This window comes from Oryza sativa, chromosome 10, assembly GCF_034140825.1.
Source record: "Oryza sativa Japonica Group chromosome 10, ASM3414082v1".
NCBI lineage: Eukaryota > Viridiplantae > Streptophyta > Magnoliopsida > Poales > Poaceae > Oryza > Oryza sativa.
The window spans coordinates 1191635-1213872 of NC_089044.1; the positions used below are offsets into that span (position 1 = coordinate 1191635).

The 22238-nt window shown below is 42.2% G+C and overlaps 3 protein-coding genes across 12 annotated transcripts; all 3 read right to left on the minus strand.

Annotated features, from left to right (window-relative positions):
- Positions 1-32: 32 nt before the first annotated feature.
- LOC9267812 (zinc finger BED domain-containing protein RICESLEEPER 2-like) lies at positions 33-3074 on the minus strand. The gene is made up of 3 exons (XM_026020851.2): positions 2742-3074; positions 463-2623; positions 33-367 (listed from the first exon to the last, which is right to left on the minus strand). Exons 2-3 carry the CDS (start codon positions 2621-2623, stop codon positions 315-317), a joined length of 2214 nt encoding a protein of 737 aa, XP_025876636.1. The 5' UTR covers positions 2742-3074; the 3' UTR covers positions 33-314.
- Positions 3075-3945: 871 nt separating this feature from the next.
- Positions 3946-5757, minus strand: LOC4347995 (probable ascorbate-specific transmembrane electron transporter 1). The gene is made up of 4 exons (XM_015758624.2): positions 5587-5757; positions 5413-5461; positions 4483-4682; positions 3946-4203 (listed from the first exon to the last, which is right to left on the minus strand). The coding sequence occupies exons 1-4, from the start codon at positions 5755-5757 to the stop codon at positions 3946-3948; spliced, it is 678 nt and encodes a 225-aa protein (XP_015614110.1).
- A 197-nt stretch (positions 5758-5954) lies between these two features.
- On the minus strand, positions 5955-17046 carry LOC4347996 (probable helicase MAGATAMA 3). 10 transcript variants are annotated; one of them, XR_010736958.1, is made up of 12 exons: positions 16826-17046; positions 14574-14703; positions 12925-14379; positions 12299-12487; positions 12091-12186; positions 11819-11987; positions 10289-10415; positions 8438-10213; positions 7480-8341; positions 6901-7007; positions 6696-6747; positions 5955-6551 (listed from the first exon to the last, which is right to left on the minus strand). XR_010736958.1 is itself a non-coding variant. In XM_026020850.2 (9 exons), the coding sequence occupies exons 3-9, from the start codon at positions 14261-14263 to the stop codon at positions 7952-7954; spliced, it is 4083 nt and encodes a 1360-aa protein (XP_025876635.1). In that variant the 5' UTR covers positions 14264-14379; positions 14574-14703; positions 16826-17046; the 3' UTR covers positions 7315-7951. The 10 variants fall into 10 exon arrangements, 3 of the variants coding, with proteins under 3 accessions (XP_025876635.1, XP_066160779.1, XP_015614107.1); XR_010736961.1 differs by having other exon boundaries at positions 6696-6783; positions 14574-15290; XR_010736963.1 differs by lacking the exon at positions 14574-14703 and having other exon boundaries at positions 10289-10412.
- Positions 17047-22238: the final 5192 nt, after the last annotated feature.

Sequence of the window (22238 nt, forward strand, 5' to 3'; positions counted from 1 at the left end):
ACCAGCCACAACAATACAGAATTACATAAAAATGAACACAAGCAACAGCATATATGATATTATAGATATATCAAATCCTTAAGCAAGCAATAACCAGCAGCACAGCTGCATAGAATTACACAAAGTAGTCACACAGTACACAAATCAACATGTCTCAAGAGTACAGTTACATAGATTCAAGAGTTCTTCATTATTCAAATAGAGAAATATAAAGTCCCAGGTAGCACCGTAGCAGGCACCCAACAGGCAACAACAGCATTGCATACACCAAACCAAGTGTCCAAGACTCCAAATGATCACTGATCAGGACTGAATTACTGAGTTGCAGCTGGAGTATCTTCCTTGGAAATAGATAGGTCACCAAGTTCTAAAATAATAGATGATCTCAGTTAGAACAGTCAATAGTGTATGAATCATGAAGCACATTAGAATTTGGAAGGAAATAAAAATTTTCTATGTTACCTTCCTCAAGCAAAGCCATTTGTTCGCTGTCCTCTTCAACACTAACATAGTTTCCTCCACGAAGCCAATCATTAGCACAAACAAGACGCTCAACCATTCTTGGGGTTAGTGAGGTCCTAAAGTCATCTAGAGTTCGCCCACCAGCACTGAAGGCTGATTCAGAGGCAACTGAGGTGATAGGAATTGCCAAAAGATCACAGGCCAAATGAGATAATATTGGGAATCTTGTTGAATTGGCCTTCCACCACTTTAGAATGTCAAATTTTGGTGTGTCCGGCTCATTATCTTCTGATAGATACTTGTCTACCTCAGATTTGATAGTTCCACTTCCACCCTCACTGTTAAGTTGCTGAGTAATTACTGACATCCACCTACAACTCACTCTTTTGCTGGTTTCAGCTGTAGATTCAGATTCAGTAGGTTGTGGTGCCTTATCTTTTGGGGTATACATTTCCTTGTACTCTTCAAACAAAGCACGAAAATAGGTATTCACTGTTTCCCATACTTTTTCTCCTACTGTATCCCCAAACATCACCTTAATTCCCATTCTAATGCAATTTGATAGTTTGTATCTAGGATCAATAGCAACACAGAAGAAGACAGTGAAGTTGAGTAGTTGATCCCCCTTATCTTTCTCTCCTCTCTTCTCTCTGTCCCCTTGCCTCTCACCATACTTCTCTCCCCAATACTTGTAGTACTTCATTAGCATTCTTGTACCCATTTCCTTGCTCAACTTGTCTTCACTATGAGACCATTCTCTCAACAGAAGTAATACATCAGCAATCTCATGGAAATAAGTGTGAGATGTTGTACGACTTTGTACAGAAACACGGAGAGTGAGGTCATAAAAGTGTTCAAGAAAATCAGCCATCTTCCTAGCCTTCTCCCAATCTGCTCTTGTTGGTACCCCTGGACCATTCTCTCCTTCTAATTCTAATTTGTAGTATGGGTCTTCATCACTATATCTTTCAAATGCTTTTTGGTACTTCTCTGCAGCATTTAACATAAGATAGGTTGAGTTCCATCTAGTGCAAATATCTAAGTTTAGAAATGCTTTGCTCTGTACCTTGGCTAACTCAGCACATTTCTTAAATTTTACCAACCTAGATGTTCCACATCTGATAAACTTAACAGCAGCACGGACACGTTGAATTGATGTACCAATTTCCTTCAAGCCATCACCTACTATTAGGTTGATAATATGAGCAGCACAGCGCATATGAATGTACTCTCCTTCAGCAACACAACCTTTTGACTCATTCAAGACCCTTCTCATATACTTAATTGCATTATTGTTTGCACTAGCATTGTCTACTGTTATTGTAAAAACCTTGTCAATGCCCCACTCAGCCAAGCAGTTCTCTAATGATTTTCCAATGTCCTCCCCTCTATGTCCCTTAACCAAAAAAAAACCAATAATTTTCTTCTGTAGGTTCCACTCATTGTCAATGAAATGGGCTGTAACACACATGAAGTTTTGGCTGTTCTTAGCAGTCCATGTATCAGTTGTGAGGCAAACTCTTACACAATTGTCCTTAAAAAATTTCTTAAGCTTTTCTTTCTCATCTTCATATACTTTAACACAAGCTCTAGTGATTGTTCTTCTAGATGGCAGAACAAATCGTGGACATGCTAAAGTCATAAATTTCCTAAGACCAGAACGCTCAGATAGGACAAATGGTTGTTCATCTTCAATTATCATCTCAGCAAAACACCTTCTAAGTTTATCTGGATCAAATTTCCAAGTGGTCACAGTACCAAGAGTACTATTGCCATCACATGGTGTCAGTTGCAAAGTTCCTTGATTATCAACTACTGGTTTGTTAGGATTCTTTTTGCAAATCTTTAGATGAGCTTTCAAGGATGACGTACCATTTGTTCTTGAGCCGCAATGAAATAGCTTGGTACACCACTTGCACTTGGCCCTCTCGTCCCCATTAGCAAGTTTGACCTTGCTGAAACTTTCCCATACATCAGATCTTAGAGCCATTGGTTTTCTTTTTCTGGATTCTTCATCAGCTTTCTCTTCATCCTTGGACTGCTGCTGCTCCTCCTTGTCCTTGCTTGCATCTACCACTCCAGTAGTTGACACTCCGGTTTTAGTGTCTTGAGATTGAGTGTGATTAATCTCACAAGCAACAGTTTCATCTGTGTCCCCCATCTAGATCAAATGTTTCAAATCACTAAATCAGAACTTACCAACATAGAACAGCAATACAACACTCATTCACTCAACATGGACTCAACTAGAACAAACGAACAAGAAGTGAAGAACTTACATAGGAGGACTGCTCGGTCCGCGCCGCCGTTGTCTTGGTCGGAGAACTCCACGAGGGTGTTGCCGGCCCGCCGCCAGCAGCCCGTTTGCCGGCCGCCGAGTTAGGGTTTGGGTCTTTGGGCGCAGGGGGCGGTGTGCTCGCGGGCGGCTCGCCGGGGCCTACAGCTGCTGCTCAGGGGAGGGGAGTGTGGCGCTGCGGCCGTGCGGCGTGCCGCCTCGAGCCCGCGACGGCGAGGTAGGGCAGCGGCAGCGCTGCGGCGGCACCCTGCGCGGCTGGCGGCCGGGCTAGCGGCTGCGCCGAGTGACGAGTCGGGGGCGTGACGACTGACGAGTCGGGGGCGTGGCGTAGGGTTGGCCTTGCCCTTGATGGCCTGATGGGCTGCGAACTGGTGGGCCGTGGGCTGCGCTGCCGCGGGATATGTCGGTTTAATCGGTTGTTCGGTTCGGTTTCTCTATAAAACCGCCGCCGCGGGATATGTCGGTTTAATCGGTTGTTCGGTTCGGTTTCTCTATAAAACCGAAGCTGAAGCCGTACACCGAATAGCACAAAAACAGAAACCGAACTGACAACCGAAAACCGAAAAAACCAACAATTCGGTTTGGTTCGGTGCGGTTCGGTTTGCGGTTTGCGGCTAAAAAATGCCCAGGCTGACCTCAAGCTACCTTAGATCCAAACGTCTTCTTACTGTTTCTTTTTTTTTTTTACCATACAACAATTTTGCAAACTCTAAATATTCTTCCCTCTAAATATTCTTCCCCCACCATTTCCTTTATCCTTGACCGCTATCTGTTTGAAATAAAATATAAATATCAAAAAATGATGCACCATCAAAATACTTTGCATGGTAAATATAACAATACTTATCAAAACATCATTAAAAATTCTTACTGCTCAACTAGAAAATCTCATTGGATTAAAAAAAAAGCTAACGAATAAAGCATCAGCCATTTTGAATATATATATCTTTCGTTTCAAATACGAACTAAATAATTCCTATAAAAAACCTGATAATATTTGTATGCTATAGAGGATCGATGAATAGTACTAATGGGATATAAAATATCCAGCGTGCCACGCGCCATTTTCTAATCATAATGTTAGAACAAGCTCGAAATTGTTACAACTCACATGCAAATTAAATGCCATCGACTAGTGAACTTTGGTTTAGTGATCGTGCTAGTCTGCAAATTAAGCTGCATTTTTGTTAATATCTCGATGGAAGGATGGCAGCCACGACGACAGCAACGCCGAACATGAGGATGGCGAGACCGGTGAAGTTGACGACGAACGCTTCGCTCGGATAGCCGTGGAAGGGGAAGATGAAGCGTGCTAGGCCGGTCTCGGCGGTGCAGATGGCCATGAGGAAGATGACGATGCCCAACAAAATGTGCCATGGCGCGTAGTCAGCCCTCATCGTCATCACCGCCCCCGGGAATACAAAGTAGACAAAACCCACCAGCCACTGCAAATAATTTTAGTCACCGGATTTAGTGAAATACAACCGCCTCACCATTTCGCTTAATACTTATTATAAGCGGAAACAGCTTATCAACGGTCAAAAAAATTGTGAATTTAGTTTAAAAAAATTGTGAATAAATCTTTTATATACGTGTTATTAGTATTTTAAAAACAGATGCTGAAAAAAAAATAAACCAATATGAAAAAAAACCCTTAAAATCAACTCTGAAAATTGAGTCATAAAATTCATTGCCTCAATCAATTTGAAAGTCCTCTGGCTCACCTGAAAGGCATAGAGTGCTGCAGTGGTTATCCCAAGCCAAGCATGGAGGGAGCGGATGTCAGGGGCGCGGAGATCATGGTGGAACTTGAAGGCGGCGTACAGGCCGACGGCGGCGAAGGCGAGGGCGACCAGATGCAGCAGCAGGTGCACCGCCTTCTTCACCTCCCTTGACCCCAGCATGATCCTGTACGCCATTATCGCTGCGAGCAACCATCATGAAGTACTTCCATCACTGCACAGCTAATCAGTACTACTAAAGCTATTTCTTCACATATCTCCTCTCGATCAATCACAGCCATTTTCTTTCATTTACTTTGTCTTCTCAACGAATCACACACTTCATCTAATTATTCTCATCTACTACCTCCGTCCCAAAATAATTGCAATTCTATGTTATTTAGCATATATTAAGGTTTGAAAGAAAGACTACGGTGCCCCTCATTAAATGGTGTTTATGTGAGAGTGGAAAGATGGTTGAGGGTAAAATAGGGAGAAATTTGAATGAGATATGATTGATGGGGCAATTAGTACTCTAGAATTACAATTATTTTGGGACGAATTTTGAATCCTAGAAATACAATTATTTTGGGATGGAGGTAGTATTTTTTTAATTCCCGTGCCAACCTCAAAAATACTCCCTCCTTCCAAAAGGCTAAGTCCTATTTCTTTTTTCACCAAAACCAAGAAGCAATTAATTTGTTTCTATGTGACAAAACCAATGAGCATGCAATCAATAAGCACTAAAATAGCTTCTTGGGTTTCTATCAACAATTTAATTTAGCACATAATAACTACAAATAGGACTTAGACTTTTGGAAAAAATCAAATAATGAAATAGGTTTTATACTTTTGACAAGGAGATAGTAATGTATACTCCTACTCCCTATGCCCGTGGATTACTAGTTCATTAGCTGATAATAATTAATTTACCTTCTCCCGTGCAGATGACAAGGCCAATCACCATGAAGAGAGGATGTGCCTGAAAAAAAGCACAGCAACATATAACGTTGGTTGCTTGTAATTGATTATAATTAATTAAGTAAGCTCAAGGTTTGGTACAAACACAACTACACAGGTAGATTAGACAATTTGATTTGACATCACCGTGTAAACGAGCTGAGGGGTAGAGCTCCTATGCCAGGACCAGGAGACGCCACCCCGGAAGTGCAGCACCCAGACGAGCGTGAGCGTCAGCACGGCGGCGGCCAGCAGCTGCGCGACCACCACCACCGGCAGCGCGGTGAGCCGGAAGCTGGCGCTGCTCTTCACCGGCATGACTATGCCTCTCTACTCTTCTTCCCCGACCCGCCGCCCGCCGGCTGACACCCACGTCGAGCTCGCCGCCGGCACCACCACCAATCACCACCAGCAACCACGGAGAGATGGCAATGGCATACAAATGATACAATGCTGCAGTACACGGGTTATAAGGGCTTTGTTCTGGTGATGCAACCAAGGAGTGCTCAAGTAAATAAGAACCGGGTCAATGCAATCGTAAATTTATTTGATAGTTTTCAATCCTGCTAAGCTAGCTATTGGAGGAGATGAATTAGGGTGCGACAAAGCCAAGGAAAGGATGATAAAACCGGAGGAAAGGTCTAAGTTTTGGACTGTTTCGGATTTGTCCGGACGGCAGAGGAAACAGCTTAGATTGAAATCATCCCAGCTGGGACAGATTTAGCTGGAGTTACTACAAATTGCCCATTCATCAGGGATGCTGGAGTAAAAAACAAGGGACGTTATTATGATTTTATATTCGTATCAACCTGCGCGTCGCCGGCTTGCTTCAAGCACATACTAATAGCTTGTCCGTTCCTGCTGGTCCATATGTTGTGTTGTTGTGTTGTCGGTCCCCCTCGCAAGCTTGAAAAGTACACCACACCGGGAAGGCAAATCAATCCATCAGCTCAAATGCGGCCGTCCGTCTGGACTACTTTGCTTGTCATTGCAAGAATTTCTGCTTGTTTGCGCCGAGCAGGTTCTTCTCATCTCCAGCCAAACTGAAACTGAAATTGGTCCACAACCACCTCAAGCCCCACTTCTCTTCTTGTAGTATGTACGTCCAAGACCTGATGATTATAATCCATGCTTCTGGTGAGAACAGAAAATGGATAATGTACCAAAACCGGTTGCATTTTTTTTTGTTTCAACATTCAAGTATATACAGTATACCAAAAGGATATAAACGCAGCCAAGAATATGTATGAACATACCAACATAGCCGTCCTATCTTGTCCTATGTCCTGGCATCGACCTTGGTAACCACTGCATTCACCAATAGACAGTTAGACACCACAGGCCCTGCACATACCACATCATCATGTACAGGGGAAGGGACAGCAACAAACAACACCGGCAAGCAAAACCTAAGAGCCCAGGAAAAATGCTAAGGTGAGGGCTAGTACAAAAAATGCTGACCTGGGATCTCAGATGACAACCATAGAAACCAGCATCCAGGCTGCTTGCAAAATGGAAGAGAGAACCAGCATCCTCCCAAACAGCAGGAATTCAGATATAGACCAAGCCTGTAACAGAATCACGACCGTTCATCACAGTTTCACAGCAACTACACAAGTAACAAACAAAACCAGTACTATATGGCTGACATACAGCAGACAGAAACATCATGGGCTTAACTCTGCTTCACTGGAAAGGATCAAAACTATAACACAGACCATCACACAAGCACTATTAATACCAAGAGAACACAAAATCACGAAAAACAAATACAGCTTAAAATATGCTGGGGACATCTTTTGTGAGCTTACAATATATACACAAGACAGCATTCGGGAACCCATGGGCAACAGAACCAGAGGCAAACATGACAGCTGAATCAAATAATCAACTTTTCTAGATGCGGATTTTGTATACAGAGGGAGCTTATGTCATATGTTACAAAAGCCCTGCCTATGTTAGCATACTAATCCTACAGGACATATCAAGCATGAATGTTCGCTGCAGCAGCAATCTTGCAACAAAAGCTTGAAACCTAACCTGCTCTAGAGCCAGTGAGAGTTGTTTTTCTCCCGGCATGTTTTCAAAATGAAAATGCCCATGCATGTATATCTATGAGATGATAGGTTCTGTTAAAGCATGCTAAAAAGCAAGCATTGCAATGTCAGGCATAATCTGTCCAGCTGACACCTTGCTCAATTCTGGTCACTAGATATGGAAATCCTGTGATGTTTCGAAACACTGACGACATGAAGCAACTTTGTTCCATGAGGCACCCATCCAACAAAATGCCATCTCTAGGTACAGGCACCTGAGGCTTACAACCCATTGTCACTAGAGGCTTGGTTTCATAATCAATCGTCTGGTGTTGTGAATACCAACACCTTCCCATCACCATCCCATCCACCGGTAGAGCCAAGTGCACATCTTCTGAATAGACGCCACCTTGTCCATCCAAGACTGTCCAGGGCTGCACAGACCAAGCAAATGTACAGTTACAGCAGTGCATTCTTTACACTTCTCTTCTTGAACCATTCGACGAATTCGGCCTCCTAGGCATTCCAAAAGGCAAATTATCTCTAGACCTATCACCAGGACGTCCCAGATCATCCAAATTTCTGTAACTGCCATTTCTCGGAACAGAGTTAGAACGTTCATCCTCATCAGGCCTCATGCTAACCCTGGAATCTGGAAGCATTTCCAAATGCCTCGGTCTTGGTCCACCAGTCCTCATGTTCCTTATGTTATTTGAAGTGTTCCTTCCTGGAGTGTTAGAGATCTTCATGGCAAGGAAGTCCTTGGGAATGGTATCAAGATCCATAAAACATTTCCTGGCCTTTGCATCTGCTATCAGTAAAGCCCAGTCCTCAGACTGCATAAGAGCACCGGCATTACCAACAACCTGGAACAGCAAAGATTATCATCAGTACCCAAATCATAGATCTAAGGTCATACAACATTTTTTTGAACGAATTTTGAATAAGGGGAAGAGACGTACCCATAGAGCTCTCCTAGCTCTAGTAAGAGCAACATTCATACGGCGTATATCTGCCACGAAACCCACACCATGATTTGAGGCACGGACACATGACATAATAATCACATCACGCTCCTGTCCTTGAAAAGCATCAACTGTGTTTATGTAAATGTCCTTCCCATCCTCAGTACTCATAACCTCCTCGAATTCCCGCTGAAGACATTTCAACTGCAACTTATATGGTGTGATTATACCAACAGAAGCTTTCTTGCCACCATTAGCTCTCAAGAACTTCTGAAGATTCTCATACAAACGCAAAACAAACTGTGCTTCATGAACATTCTGGTACGAAGATGACCCACCTCTATGAGATTCACGACCATGTGAGATGTCATAGAATATGTAAGGTGCCATTAATGCATCTCTATAATATGCCTCGTCAGGCAATTTGACAACACTTTCACTATCTGTAAGGCGCCCTTGATAGAAGTGTCTTGATGGAAATTCACGGATCTGGGGATGCATCCGATACTGCACCGATAACAAAATGGTAGGGCAACCAGACAACTGGAACCTCTCAAAGAGACTCCTGCTGTACATTAAAGTCCCAGCTGCTTTGCTGATAACAGTTGCAGGGAGCTGTTGTGGATCACCAACCAAGACACACCTAGCTGCACCGAGCGAAAGTGGAGGGAGGACTGCTACTTCACTAGCCTGAGCAGCTTCATCAATTACCACCATATCAAAGCCATGACTAAGGCGGGAAAATAACTTGCGACCACTGCTTGAAACTGTTGTAAAAACAATTTCTGCTTCATTGGCGAAACTTGCTTCTAGACTAGCCCTAGCATCTTCCATATTGAAGTTGCTGCCAACACGGAACCTGCTTTCTAATATCAGCAGGCGTGACATCTCCACCAATACTTTATCCCTGCTTTCTACTGAAGCAGCAAGTTTCTGAAGTAGAAAATCACGACTACGATCTCTTTGAGCGAGCACATCAGGGTCTACTCCAACTGAACCCTGCGATCTGCCAGCCGCTGCAACCATAGTAAGTTCCCTTTGTAGAAGGGCTATCTCCTGTGATAATTGCTGCTCACGGCATTTTAGCTGTTGCAGCCACCCAATCACTTCATCACGGCCCTTCATTAAAAGCTGGTCAGTCCTTCGCTCAACTGAAACAGCTTGAGCAGCACGAGATTGTGAATCAACTCCAACACGGGCAACATCAGGACGATAGACCTTCATTTCACCATCTATAAAACCACGATCAAGAACGCGAGCAAGCAGCTCATCTGTGGCGGCGTTTGATGGAGCACATACAAGCATCCGTGGTTTGGGGCAAAGCTTGGGAAGAGTGCGGAAAAGGTTCTGATCCATACTCTGTAAAACTTCATCAATGGACCCTGCAGCAACAGTCTCCGAGCTGTTGCTTGTGTTACCGCTAACTTGCTTGTAACTTTCAGGAGCAAGCTTCTTGAGCAGAGCAGCATAGTAATGTTGATACTGAACAAGATGGATAACATTTAGCATCCCCCATACCGTATGGGTTTTTCCTGTCCCAGGCGGCCCTTGCACTAATGTGAAAGGCCAGGGTTCTTGTTTCTTCACAGCTCCGTTGCTTGTGCCAGCAGCTGTATGCATTGCAGCCCAATGAATCGCTGATAGCTGAGGCCCGTTGAAAGTACGATGCAGATGATCAGCAAAATTTGGAGTGAAACAATCAGGCATAGCAGGTGGCTGCTCTTCATACTTGGGGAAGTGCTCTGGACTTGGCTGAAGAATAGCATTTTGCATCTGATGGAAAGATTTTTGTTAAAACAACTGGAAAAGAATATTAACAAAGAAAGCAAAATATATAAAATGCATTACCTGAACATTGAGTCTGCGGAATGCATGCAAGGCAACATATTCCCTTTGTGTTGTTGCTAGGGAACCAAGACTAGTCAGATACCAGGTGCTCCGAGGTTGGAGTTTCCTCAAAACATTGGTCTCACTGCTTCACATTCAACACAATAGAGTGATAAGATAATTGGAAGTCAAGTATTCAGAACAAAAGCGTAGACAATAGAAAAAACATTATAATATTATTTGTCCATCAAGCAGGAAATCCTACAGGTCATAAGCACATGAATAATAACAGGTCTTTTTGCTACAGGCTAACAAATGTAGTCTAGCAAATGTATAGTTAATCTGAGCATGTTATGCATACATGGGCAACTGTTTAATGCAACTGTGAGTGTACCAGTGTAGTGCTCACCGGCTCACAAATGAAGAGTTACTTAAGTGCTGGACTGAACTCACTAATTATCTTTACTTTTGGGAATTTGGAAGGAATGCATCATAGAACATTTCAACATAGAAGGCAATGACACAAGTTGTGGCTATGATCAAGGATGACACGCATGCTTGGACCCTGGCAGGAGTCTACTGGATACACAACAAGCCTCCCATCGTTTGCCCTACAACTTATAAGCCGCTTTTGGAGTTGATTTTTGTGGTTTCTTTGTTATAGTTTATATTCCAGCATTGGCTTTCAAATTGCTAAGGGCACATACATAAAAGTTTTACCCTCAAATTTCCTTTTGTTGCTGATAAGCCATAAAGCTTATAATCAGCATTAGCCCAACCAATGGCAGATCTATACTCATTTAAAGAACTCCGATGGTGGTGGTGGATGGTGAGTCTGCCACCACACACCACCACTGCCATATAGGACCCCTAAATACTGAGTAGGTGGACTACTCTATAGACAGATGTACAAATACATATTAAAAGGCAACAACGTAGCTTGAAATAATTAATATTGATTACAATGGGAATTTTTTATTATGACTTTTGGGGCTTTAGAGCGCATGGTGGGGTTCTCTAGCTAAATTATGATGCAAAGCACAGGCATTTACCTAGTTTTGGTAGATAGACCTGCTTGTGTAGGACTTGCTTGCTTGTAGTTTGTTCCATCTAATTTCCTACTTCCTCCATTATCAAGTATAAACATACTTTCCTAAGTTGTTTGGCAGAGACTAAAACTAAGTGTTTTACGGTCGTACATAACCTAGAACCTGTTGCCTTCAATCCCGCTTAAAGAAAGAAATGGCAGGCCTTCTGCTATCCCCCCCCCCCAAACCCCCAAAAAAAAAGGACTCGACAGTGCATGCATGTAAGCGTTGCTTATTGTATCAACCAAAACAATCTGTATGTCAAGCAATGTTATATATTGAGCATTGCATGCTCTAGGAATGCCATGTCTACCAGAATTGAACAAATCCTAATCAGCAGATACCAGATATATGAGCATTCAAGGGACAACACAACTCTAAAGAGTACACATTCAGAATAATAAATAGGTTTGCAATGAAAAAAAAGGTAGTAGAATTACAATTTTGCCAAATACTAGCGTACCTGCTAGAATCAAATGAATCCCCAAGATAGAAGTGAATGATTGCCCCAATGGGATCGCGTGTATCAATAGGCGTATGGCGTCTGACTGTACCAACAAGCCGTCCACACTCTGACTCAGTGTCTTCATTTGAACCAACATTCCGCCTATTAGATCTACTTGATTGGGAAGCTGACAACAAAGAATAGATAAATAACGGTTATTAAAATATTTCCTTTTCAGATAAAAGGACCATCAGGGCTTAATACAAATGAGAAAAATCAAGCATAGCTACCTGAACCAGGCCTAGGAAAGGACAAAACTGCAACTTCACCTTCTTTGAAAGTCCATTTATACTCGTGCATTGGTAGAACAACAACATCATACCATCCTGAAAGCATTGCACAAGCATTGACAGGTGATTGCATTGCAACCAAGACATGTTTGTATAATAGCTTCATGGAAAATGACATCAACAAAACATGCTGGAGATCAGAACATACCTCTTTCACGCCTCTCCACTGTTTTCACCCGCACCATAACATGTGCATCCCTTGATACAGACTCAAGACTCTCCTCATAGGAACTATATAACTGAGCTCGACATTCCTCAAAGAGCAAAGGCTCGAAAACTCTAATGTACTCCTCAGCGGATTCAAAACTTTTAGGAACACATTGAAGTTCTGCCTCCTCTGTTCAGGTAAAAAATTACAAAACATGAAACACGCAATTAGAACATAGACAATGTGATTAAGAACATATACAGCTTGTTGGAATTTTAGAATGAAAACAGAAACAGGAAAGATTCATCAGTCATGTATAAGATTCGTATGAGCCCAACAAAAATATCAGAGAAGAAAGAGTTCTACTTTGAGCAAACTTCGAACAGCCTTAATAACAAAGCACAAGTGCTGAGCATTACCCTATTATTTAAAAATTTAAAACATGTATTTATAGAATTTCCCAGTCCTTGTGGCACATGGTGGCACTTCTAGTTAATAGAAGTCACTAAAAACAGGGTAAAAGCATTCATCACTAGACAGTTCCACAATTTCAAGCAATTGTATGCATTTTCCCATAGAACATCTTATTGTTTTTCAAATTGAGAAATGGACAACAAAGAACAAACCTGGATTGTGCCAGAACTTGTCACTTGTCACCTCCCGTATAAGTCGTTCAACAGAAGTGTCTTGGTATTGCATGTTATTTGCTGGAGTTTGTTTTTTGGAAACAAGAGACCTCTTGTTGACTGGTTTCTGATCTACAGTATTCTGTCCTGTTACAACCGATCTCTGAGAAGAAATTTGTCTGCCCTTTAACTGTCTTGGCATTGGTTGTTGATAACCATCTGCAGGGGCTTCTTCAGCATTCATTTTCTTTGGCCGGCCTTGAGATCCCGTCTCAGCATCACCATTGGATTCAGAAATTTGATCGATTGGATCTGCAGAATTACTTCGTTCCGAACCAAGCATTTCAGATTGCCTCTGATCCCTGATGGTTGGCTGACTTTGTCTTTCTGCAGCTCTTTCAGCAATACCACCACCACTGCGAAAAGCTTCCTTCACAGTACGTGTGACAATTGGTGCTGGAAAGGATGACTGTCTTCTGGGTGTTGATGTCTTCATTGTGCCAGCTTGCTTTGCATCCTCAACATTAATGAACACAGTTTGCCTGGCTCTCTTTTTACCTAGCATTGCCTCTTTGTGTTCATCCAACTTAGGTCTCTTTGAAGGGTTACTTGCAAACTTCAACGCATAATTGGCTTCTACACCTCTAACATCCTTTGACTTGTTGGACAGATCTGAATCATCCCCAAGCTGATTTCCTTTGTTTTCTAAATTTTTCGTGCTCTCAAGTCCTGTGGGACCACGTACCACTGGATCCTTAGGCACATCCATCATTTCGGTGTCACTGGGCTCAGCGGCGGCCTCATCTTTAATCATGTTACCAGATTTGACAGCAGTAGGTTCACTTTCTTGGGAATCCCTTTTCACTTGTGTAGTTGCAGTACCAGCCAACTCTTCTTTGTTGCTAACACTACTCCCTGCAGTGTCAGAAGCAACATCTGCATCAGACCACTCTCCTTCCTCTCTTTCCACTGCCTGAGAAACCTGATTGGAGGACCCAATCATTTTAGCAACACCATCAGAGCTATGGTTGATTAACATAGATGTAGAGGCTATGCTAGCATTCAAATTATCTTCTGCCTTGATTGGCTCCTTTGTAATTTGTGAATCTTTGCTCCTCACAAAAGGCTGAAAACCTGAACCGGACGGTGCGTGCTTAAAGGCATTATTGTTTAATATCCCCTGCGACTGTGTTACTTCCTGTTGCGGAAATAAAGAGGGCCCTGCTGTGGGAACAGGAAGGGTCTTCTGAGGTTGTGACACAACAACTGCGGCTTCTTCTTCTTCAGCTTCTGTTGGGAGCTCATTAAGGTCAAATAACATCCTTCCACGAGACCCCATGTCATGGGTAAATGCATATAGTTTGAACCTTTGGAAACTATTGGACTCGATAACAATCTTCTGGGGTAACAGAACCTACTTTTTGAAAGCTATAATTGACCTTTTGTAGAAAATATCTGCAAAAACAACCAGCACAAGATAAGTAATATACAGAACGAACAGGGTTCTCAAGGGATGCTTGGATGCTTCGGTCCGCTAGTGAGATGGCTGGCCCACAGAAGGCCAGGAGAACTGAACAAGTGAACAATTAGAGCAGAGTCCACATCGCATGATACTGCAGGAAAGGAACATTTCAATCAGGTGAAGTGACCTGAAAATCATTCTTCGCTGGATTCCTTTTGTGCTGTGACCCTGCCCACTCCGTCCTCTTGTTGTCCACTTCCTACCCATCTCAAGAATTTGGGTTCTAGCAATACAGGATCTCAGCATCCAGGCAGACCCTTTTACAGATAAAGTAAATAAGTATGCAGAACATAGCTAAGAACAAAAGAATGATGACACATTGGTGGAAATGTTTGACATAGCTACTTAAGAGTGCAAGCTAGGCTCTAGATTCTTCGTTGTTTCTAAAGGAAAGCAATGTAAACAATAGCACCAGTACTATAGTGTCCAACATTAAGGTTTAGAAAAGGAAGAAGTAAATTAAAATAAGAATGATGTTGGACTTTAACATGAGCTGCAGCAATGTCAGGCTTGCCGATATTAACAGAGTACTAAATAAAAGAAAAACACAATTAAAGCTTGCATAAAACAGAGGCTACCTAAATAACAGGAGGAGAAAGAGTGCTCAACTAGTCTAGAAACTTTCACTAGCCCAACCCAATCCTAGATCTAATCCGGCACTAGCAATCTCCTTTGCAATCCCTTAGTCCAACCGTAACTGTGTTATGATTGTGCATGCGACATTTGCCGAAGAAATACCCTGCCAAAAGGACTCATGACAGAAAATTATCAATGCCATCACCACCAAACTACAAAACCGTAACTGTGTTATGATTGTGCATGCGACATTTGCCGAAGAAATACCCTGCCAAAAGGACCCATGACAGAAAATTATCAATGCCATCACCACCAAACTACAAAAGAGAGTATAAACCTAAAAGACCATCGAGATCTTTGCCAAATCTAAACAACTTTGTCCCACATGAACAAAAATACACACTAAAACCGACAAATAATCCCTTCTACGGAATTTGCCAAAACATCAACCGTGAGTGACAGCCTACTCCCAATCAAAAGATAAATAACCCATAGCTACTCCAAACTATAGTCGGAACTAAAAAAGACCACTTATCTACAAATGCTCTCCCAATCAGTGCAAATGCTACATTCTACAGCTGCATCACAACTATTGAGTTTAAAATTAGAAACAAAAGCAGATATTACTGATCTACTTAACTCTGATTGGAAGATATTGAGTTCTAGCTACCCCAAATTAAAAGCTAATTACAACAGAAGAAACAGCTTCTGCTAAACATGCCCCATAACCAAAGGCTACATCTTTTTCAGCAGCAATGCAACTCTTGAAAAAGAGAAAAACAGCTACGGAATCTATGTGACAAATAATCCCATTATGCAACTTCACAAGATATAGCAACAATCTACAGCTGCTCCCATAAAGAGCTACCTATGACATGAGTACCTTCGGGTAAACACAAACCAACCCCTACACGATTTCAGACACTAAGACATTTACTAAGTAACAAAAAAAACAGGGCAGCCAGCATAGCGGCAGATAAAGCAATAGCTTTAACCTTCTAGTGGTTGTGACCTCTCCACAAAACCTAGCATGATGAATACTACAACATACCAGGACTATTGAAACTTGGAAAATACACCACTGTAGTAATAACTTAAAATGCTTGTTTGATCAACCTAAGCAGAGAAACTAAGAAACTCTAGACAGCAATAGCAGCAGCAGCTGATGACAGCAAAAGCAATGCAGTGACTAACTCTAGTCAATTGTCAAGCACTAGAATTTATTACGAAAATTTATAACAGAGCATTCAACAGACGCGCAGAACAGCAGCACATGGACCATTCGAACTGAATCATCACTCGGCATTTCATTCCACTCGCAAAAACAAAAAGGAGAAAACGTACTACCATCCCTTTATTACCACAACTCCATGACGCAATTCCCCCCGTTGCTCTGCTCGATCTACCAAGCACCCCCGTGTATTTAAACCCACCCCCAGTCTTAAATCAGCAATCTGGTGGAAATTTTTCGTAAAGCGAGGGGGATCGTTACCACCCCGCAAACAGTTACTAGATTCGGCAACCACCCCCTGAGCCCCCTGATCCCCATTTCGTTTCTAGATTCGGCAAAATCTCCTCGAGAGAAGTTTCTCCTCAATAAAAGCCCCAATTCGGCAGGGCAAAAATATTAAAAAAAATCCCCCGCCGCGTCCAGTCCAATCAAATCAAACCACCACCACACATCACGCGCTATCTATCTACTATCAATCAATAATCTATTAGGGTTCTATCCGTTCGCCGTTGGTCGTCCTAGGGTTGGTTGGGAGCAGGGGAGGCGTGAGGGGAAGGGGGGGATCTCCGTACCAGGCGATCGGCGGCGGCGCGGCCAGATCCGGCCCTGTGCCTCGTCTCCTCCTCCTCCTCCTCCCGCGGCGGCGTCGGCGGCTTTGACTAGGGTTTCCCACCGCGCGCTCCTCCTCCTCCTCGTGTGATGCGGTGCGGTGCGATGCGATGCGTTTGATTTTTTTTTTCTCAAGTTTTTTTTCTTGCCCCCCTTTTTTGGTCTGGGTGGTGGTGTGTGTCTCCTCCTCGCCTCCTCCCACGAGCGAGCGAGCGGTCGGTGAGCGTGACGACTGCTTCCTTCTTCGAGAAATCGAGAGAGGAGGAGAGGGGGGGTGGGGGTGGGTGTGAGGCGAGGAAGGGGGGGGTGGGGGGCGGTATTTATAGCCTCGGTAGAAGAGGGTTCGAGGCCACCGGGCTACCCGCACCCGGGTTGTACCCCGCTCCGCCTCCCACGTCACCGCCAGGTAGGCCCGGACACCGGTGGGAGCCAGCTGTCGGGGGGCGCGACGCGTGTCCTCGTGCGCGCGGGGGGCGTGACGCAGATACCGGGTCGGGCGGGGGGGAGGGTGCGGTCGCACCAGGTTGGAATTTTTATTTGTTTTTTTCCTCCTCATCATCGGCCCCTTTTTTTTTTTTTTTTTCTTTCTCACCCTTCACTTCTTCTCCCCTCCTGTGGGCTCCAATTGGATTATTAGTTTTAAACAGATGGATCAAGTACTACTACTACCACTTTTTAGGTGAATTCTTATTTTAAATACATATATCAGAAGAAGGGAGGGGAAACTGAAGAATCTCACTCTGCTCTTCTTTCTTTCTTTCTCTAATTAAGGTATCTCCAATTAATTCTTGCTTGAAATATGGATGGATGGATGGATCTAGTGGCACGGCTATTTATTACAGATGGTTCAAGTAAGACTGGGATTATGGGTGGAAAGGGATCATAGGATATGGTTCAACTTGAATTGTTTTTTCTTTTTAAGGATGGTTTAATTACTGCCATTTTAATTCTTCGGATTTCTAGATGGCACCAATGGCTTGAACCGTGCATTTGGAATGGCACGTTATCAATCACATGGTAGTAAGTTTTAAAATGAGTACATAGTTTATCCAAATACTCTCAACTTAGCAAACGGTTTATTGCCGACAAAATACATTTGCTTGTATCCTAGTTAGGAGGATAATTCGTGCAAGAAATATTCAATTGTTTCTCGTAGCAGTTTAATACGTGTGAACTTTTCGTTATTGTGCAGATTTGAACACGGTAACAAAAAAAGGGGGAGAAAAAGCATGCACGATCATCTTAAGTTACGGAACTACCTTTGGATTGTTATGAAACATTTGTGTGAAGTTTTGACACAAGGGCATTAGAAAACAACAAGCATTATTTAGTCCACTAAATCCTAAGCTTAACATGAAAAGATGTCACATCATCATACACTAACAAATATTACATTTAAACATCATCATGCAACAATGTTATATTATCTTTAATTTTATAGTTCATTAAATTCTATAGCTTTTTAACTACAAGCATATTAAGGTTCTATTCGGCTACACTCTTTTTCACTGTGTTGCAGCCAACAGCCACAGTGTTTTCTTTGTGCAGCTGCTAAACAAAGCAGCCGAATAGGCCCTAAATCATCATCTCACATAATTCACATAATATTTCAATATGTCTCATATTTTTTATACCTATATAGTTCATCCTAACTAATATGTTCTCTTTCTTCTCTCATTAAGCCATATCACATCAATTATTTTGTCCTTAGATGATTATGTATGGTCCAAATTGTTTTCATCCTTTTCTTCTCTTATGAAGTCATATCACCTCAATTGTTTTTAGCTCTTAAATGATTAATCTATGATCCAAACTATCTCCATCATTTTCTTCTATCATAAAGCCACATCAACTTACATAAGTTTATATTGTCTAGCTATCTTACACATTATTTTTACCTAGTGCTATCATAATAAACTCTCGCAGTAATGCGCGGGGTTTCACCTAGTTACAAATATTGACAATGACAAAATTTGACAATATGTAGTATGTCATCTTAAATCATTATATATAATAAAAATAAGAAAAATACAAAGTCACCGTGTTTTACATTTTAGAGCGTTATTAAGTCAACATGTGTCATGTTTTAAAAATTAAAAAAATACCTAAAATTTAAACAAAAAATTAAAACGTCTAACCATCGGGTTTTCACTTAAATCGATGACCTATTAATATTATTTTCAACCACAAAATCTGCTTTTAGAAAACTCTTAAATCGTGACATGTCACTTCTTAAAAATTAGAAAAGAAAATCCTCAAAACCTGAGGGGAAAAAAATCTAATTATCGGTATTCATTTAAATCATCTAGATAAATTAGAAAAAGAAAGTCCCAACCACCTTCCCATCTCATTGTTGGTATTTCTTAACGGCATGACTAAAAATATTCATTCCCAGCAGGAATAGTCCTGGTATATTTATGGTTACAGAAGTAATCCGCTCGTGCACGGATTACCATTGTAGCATTTCACCCGGAAGTATTACAATGTATCATATTTATTTAATCCCAAGGGAAGATTGTGAAAGAGATAACCACGCTAATAAATACACATATATATCACTTGCCTTTATCAAAGCCTAAACAAGGGTTAATTTAATATAAGGATAGAGTGACACGAAGCGAAGCTTATAGATTCCTCATATAAATAATTCTAACTAAGTGGAAGAAAAGATAGAAATAACTCATTTCCTATACTTCTAATATACACTCAACTTTACTCTGCACTTGCTAGTATACAATCATGTGCCCAATACCCCCTAGCAATGCCCTCCTGATATTTCGAGAGACCACCCCGAGTAGTCGAGTTTCTTATGACAACTTGTCATAGCCGTCCAACCGAGGCTAAATACGGAGGAATACCCTTCCCAAGAATTTGTCTTAGGAATATATACTAACGTGGAGGAATACCCGTACTGAGCTATCACCATCAGCGGCCCACCTCTACTGTCTCGTAGCATATATGCCCAAATAATGATACTTACTAATCTAAGCACCATGCTTACATTAATAAATACTACTCTACACCTCTGCAGATGATATAAAGCAACCGATAAATCGGGCATTAAACTTACACCATTGCACCTCTCTAGTAGGCTACCCACACAATTATACTGACGCAAATATAAAGTAAGAGCAGTACTCATACTAAGTAGAATACCGAGAATATATACAGAAGAGAATAAAAAAGCTACTAGAGCCATACCGAAACTCTTCCGGAAGCTCCGAGGACTCCGAGAATTATTCTATACTACTTCCACTTAGCACTAAACTACTAAATAAAGTATGAAAAGGAATCTTGAGCTTGCTTGAGCGTGTTGAGAGAGTGAATGAGCTTCTCCTTTTATAGGGTCGGTATGACACTTACTGCCATGCGAAATGTCCATTTTACCCCTGTAACCGTCAACAGTAAGCTATCCTGGACATCCATGTGTAAGGCCAGCTGGAGCCGCAACTAGCCTGGGCCAGCCCAGCAGGACTCCAAGTTTGGCAGGGTGGCTGGCAGGTGGGTCCTATTGACGGTTGTGGCAGTTAAGGCGGTTACACCTATCTTGTGGGCCCTCCCTATCCGTTTGCTTGCTTAGGAGTGAGGTTTATTCACTTTCTCTTTATTTTATTTGATAAAGTCCTACAACATATTATTTATTATTCTCTAAGTACAAGTGGAACTATATTATTCTGAAATAAATATGCATTGCAAGCACAGTTAATTCTCCATTATTTTAGTTACATTGATGATCGAAATTTATCTGTAACGACCGTCAATACTCATGCACATAGCACTACACACCCCTCCCTCCGACTCGAGTTCTATGCTCTTCGTTAATCTCCTCCTCCCTATTTTTTAGCCGTGAAACTTAAATACAAAAAATCAATAATTATAAACAGTACGTCTGATTTCTTATCTACCTATTGCTCAAATTACAATCAAATCAACAATGCAAGATTCATATGTTTATATTTTGCTATATAAGAAATATGACATTTTGGCACAGTCAACCTATCACTTATATAAGTATCTCAAACACAACCTACGATGCACACACGCGTGAATGCGAGGGTTACCTTCTTAGTAAAATAATAATAACACTGGCCTTTTGCACATTTCAAATTTCTAGTCACAAATATTGTTTTGTGTTGCGTATTAACACAAATGTGTAGAACTATATCTTTTTTCTCATGTTCAATTGCTAGTTATAAAATATCATTTTTGTGCTATGAACTGAATTCTCTCAAGAAAAATCTAGGTTGAATGCACGACGTTTCTCACACATCCATCGACGTCACATGTACCATCTAACCCTATTAATTCTACAAAACGCTACTCCCAAACCATCGCCACCATCGTCTCCTTTTGCTCAGGCCATCATAGATGGTCCTCATGTCCCCATCTTGGATCATAACTTGTTTCATGCCATAGCCTTTTTTTCCCTTGTTCCATAACTCCTAGGCACCCTCCCAATCCAATTATGGTGTCAAAGGTTTGTCCGTGTCTTTGCCCGTCCTGTCTTTCTAACCTTCAGGACATCAAAAATCCTAAGCCGTCACAGTCCTACGTAAATTCCTAAACTTATAGGGGTACATCTGAAAAAGGTAACAAACTAAAAATCACAGGGGTATCCGCGTAAAAGTTGCACAGTTCGACTTCGATCTCACATTCTCACCCACCTGTGACCTGACGCAGGTGCGAACTCGAAAAAAAAAAGAAAAAAAAAACGGTGTAGTGGAGTGGACGGCCTCCTCATCACGGCGCCACGCGCACGCAACTGACGTGTGGGGCCCACGGGGAGGCCACCGCGGTGAGGCCGAGGTGTCAGTGCCATGCTGACGTGGCCAAGCCCAGGCCGCCCGGAGATCGGGAAAGGCAGCGTGTTCGGCTACGCGCACCCGAGGGAGCTCGGTCGGTGAGTCTCCCACTGACGCGTGGGCCCCACCTACCACGTCAGCGTTTATTGGGTAGCTTTTCCTGTGCGAAATAACAAAAGAGGCATGAGTTAATTTGTTCGACCAGATAAGAACCCAGCTTAGGTGACGTGCGCGTAGGCCATAGAGCCTTATGGGCCCGCATGTCAGTGAGGGTTTTACAAGTGAGACGGGTAGGTGAGAAATCGTTTGGATCTGGAAGGATGGAGGGATGGGGGGTTTGGGGTGGGGCCCACAGGACCAGGCTTTGGAATTCCAAAGCTCCTTTGATCCTTGGAATTGTGTTAGCGGCAGCTCCTGGGTTGTGTTTGCGAGGGGAAAAAAAAAAGAGAAGACCAAGAAGGCATGCATAATTAATGAGTCATTAGCGTATGATTAATTAAATGTTTTTTCTCTATCATTAAATATTTGACGCTGTTGACTTTTTTAAATATTTTTGACCGTTCATCTTATTAAA

Coding starts and splice junctions, on each gene's coding strand:
- LOC9267812 (XM_026020851.2), bottom strand. CDS start 2,623: ATGGGGGACACAGATGAAACTGTTGCTTGTGAGATTAATCACACTCAA. Junction 368..462: donor AATGGCTTTGCTTGAGGAAG/GTAACATAGAAA, acceptor CTATTATTTTAG/AACTTGGTGACCTATCTATT.
- LOC4347995 (XM_015758624.2), bottom strand. CDS start 5,757: ATGCCGGTGAAGAGCAGCGCCAGCTTCCGGCTCACCGCGCTGCCGGTG. Junction 5,462..5,586: donor CCCCTCAGCTCGTTTACACG/GTGATGTCAAAT, acceptor GCTTTTTTTCAG/GCACATCCTCTCTTCATGGT. Junction 4,204..4,482: donor CAGCACTCTATGCCTTTCAG/GTGAGCCAGAGG, acceptor AATTATTTGCAG/TGGCTGGTGGGTTTTGTCTA.
- LOC4347996 (XM_015758621.3), bottom strand. CDS start 14,263: ATGGGGTCTCGTGGAAGGATGTTATTTGACCTTAATGAGCTCCCAACA. Junction 10,214..10,288: donor TCCGCAGACTCAATGTTCAG/GTAATGCATTTT, acceptor TCTTTCCATCAG/ATGCAAAATGCTATTCTTCA. Junction 8,342..8,437: donor GAGCTAGGAGAGCTCTATGG/GTACGTCTCTTC, acceptor TTGCTGTTCCAG/GTTGTTGGTAATGCCGGTGC.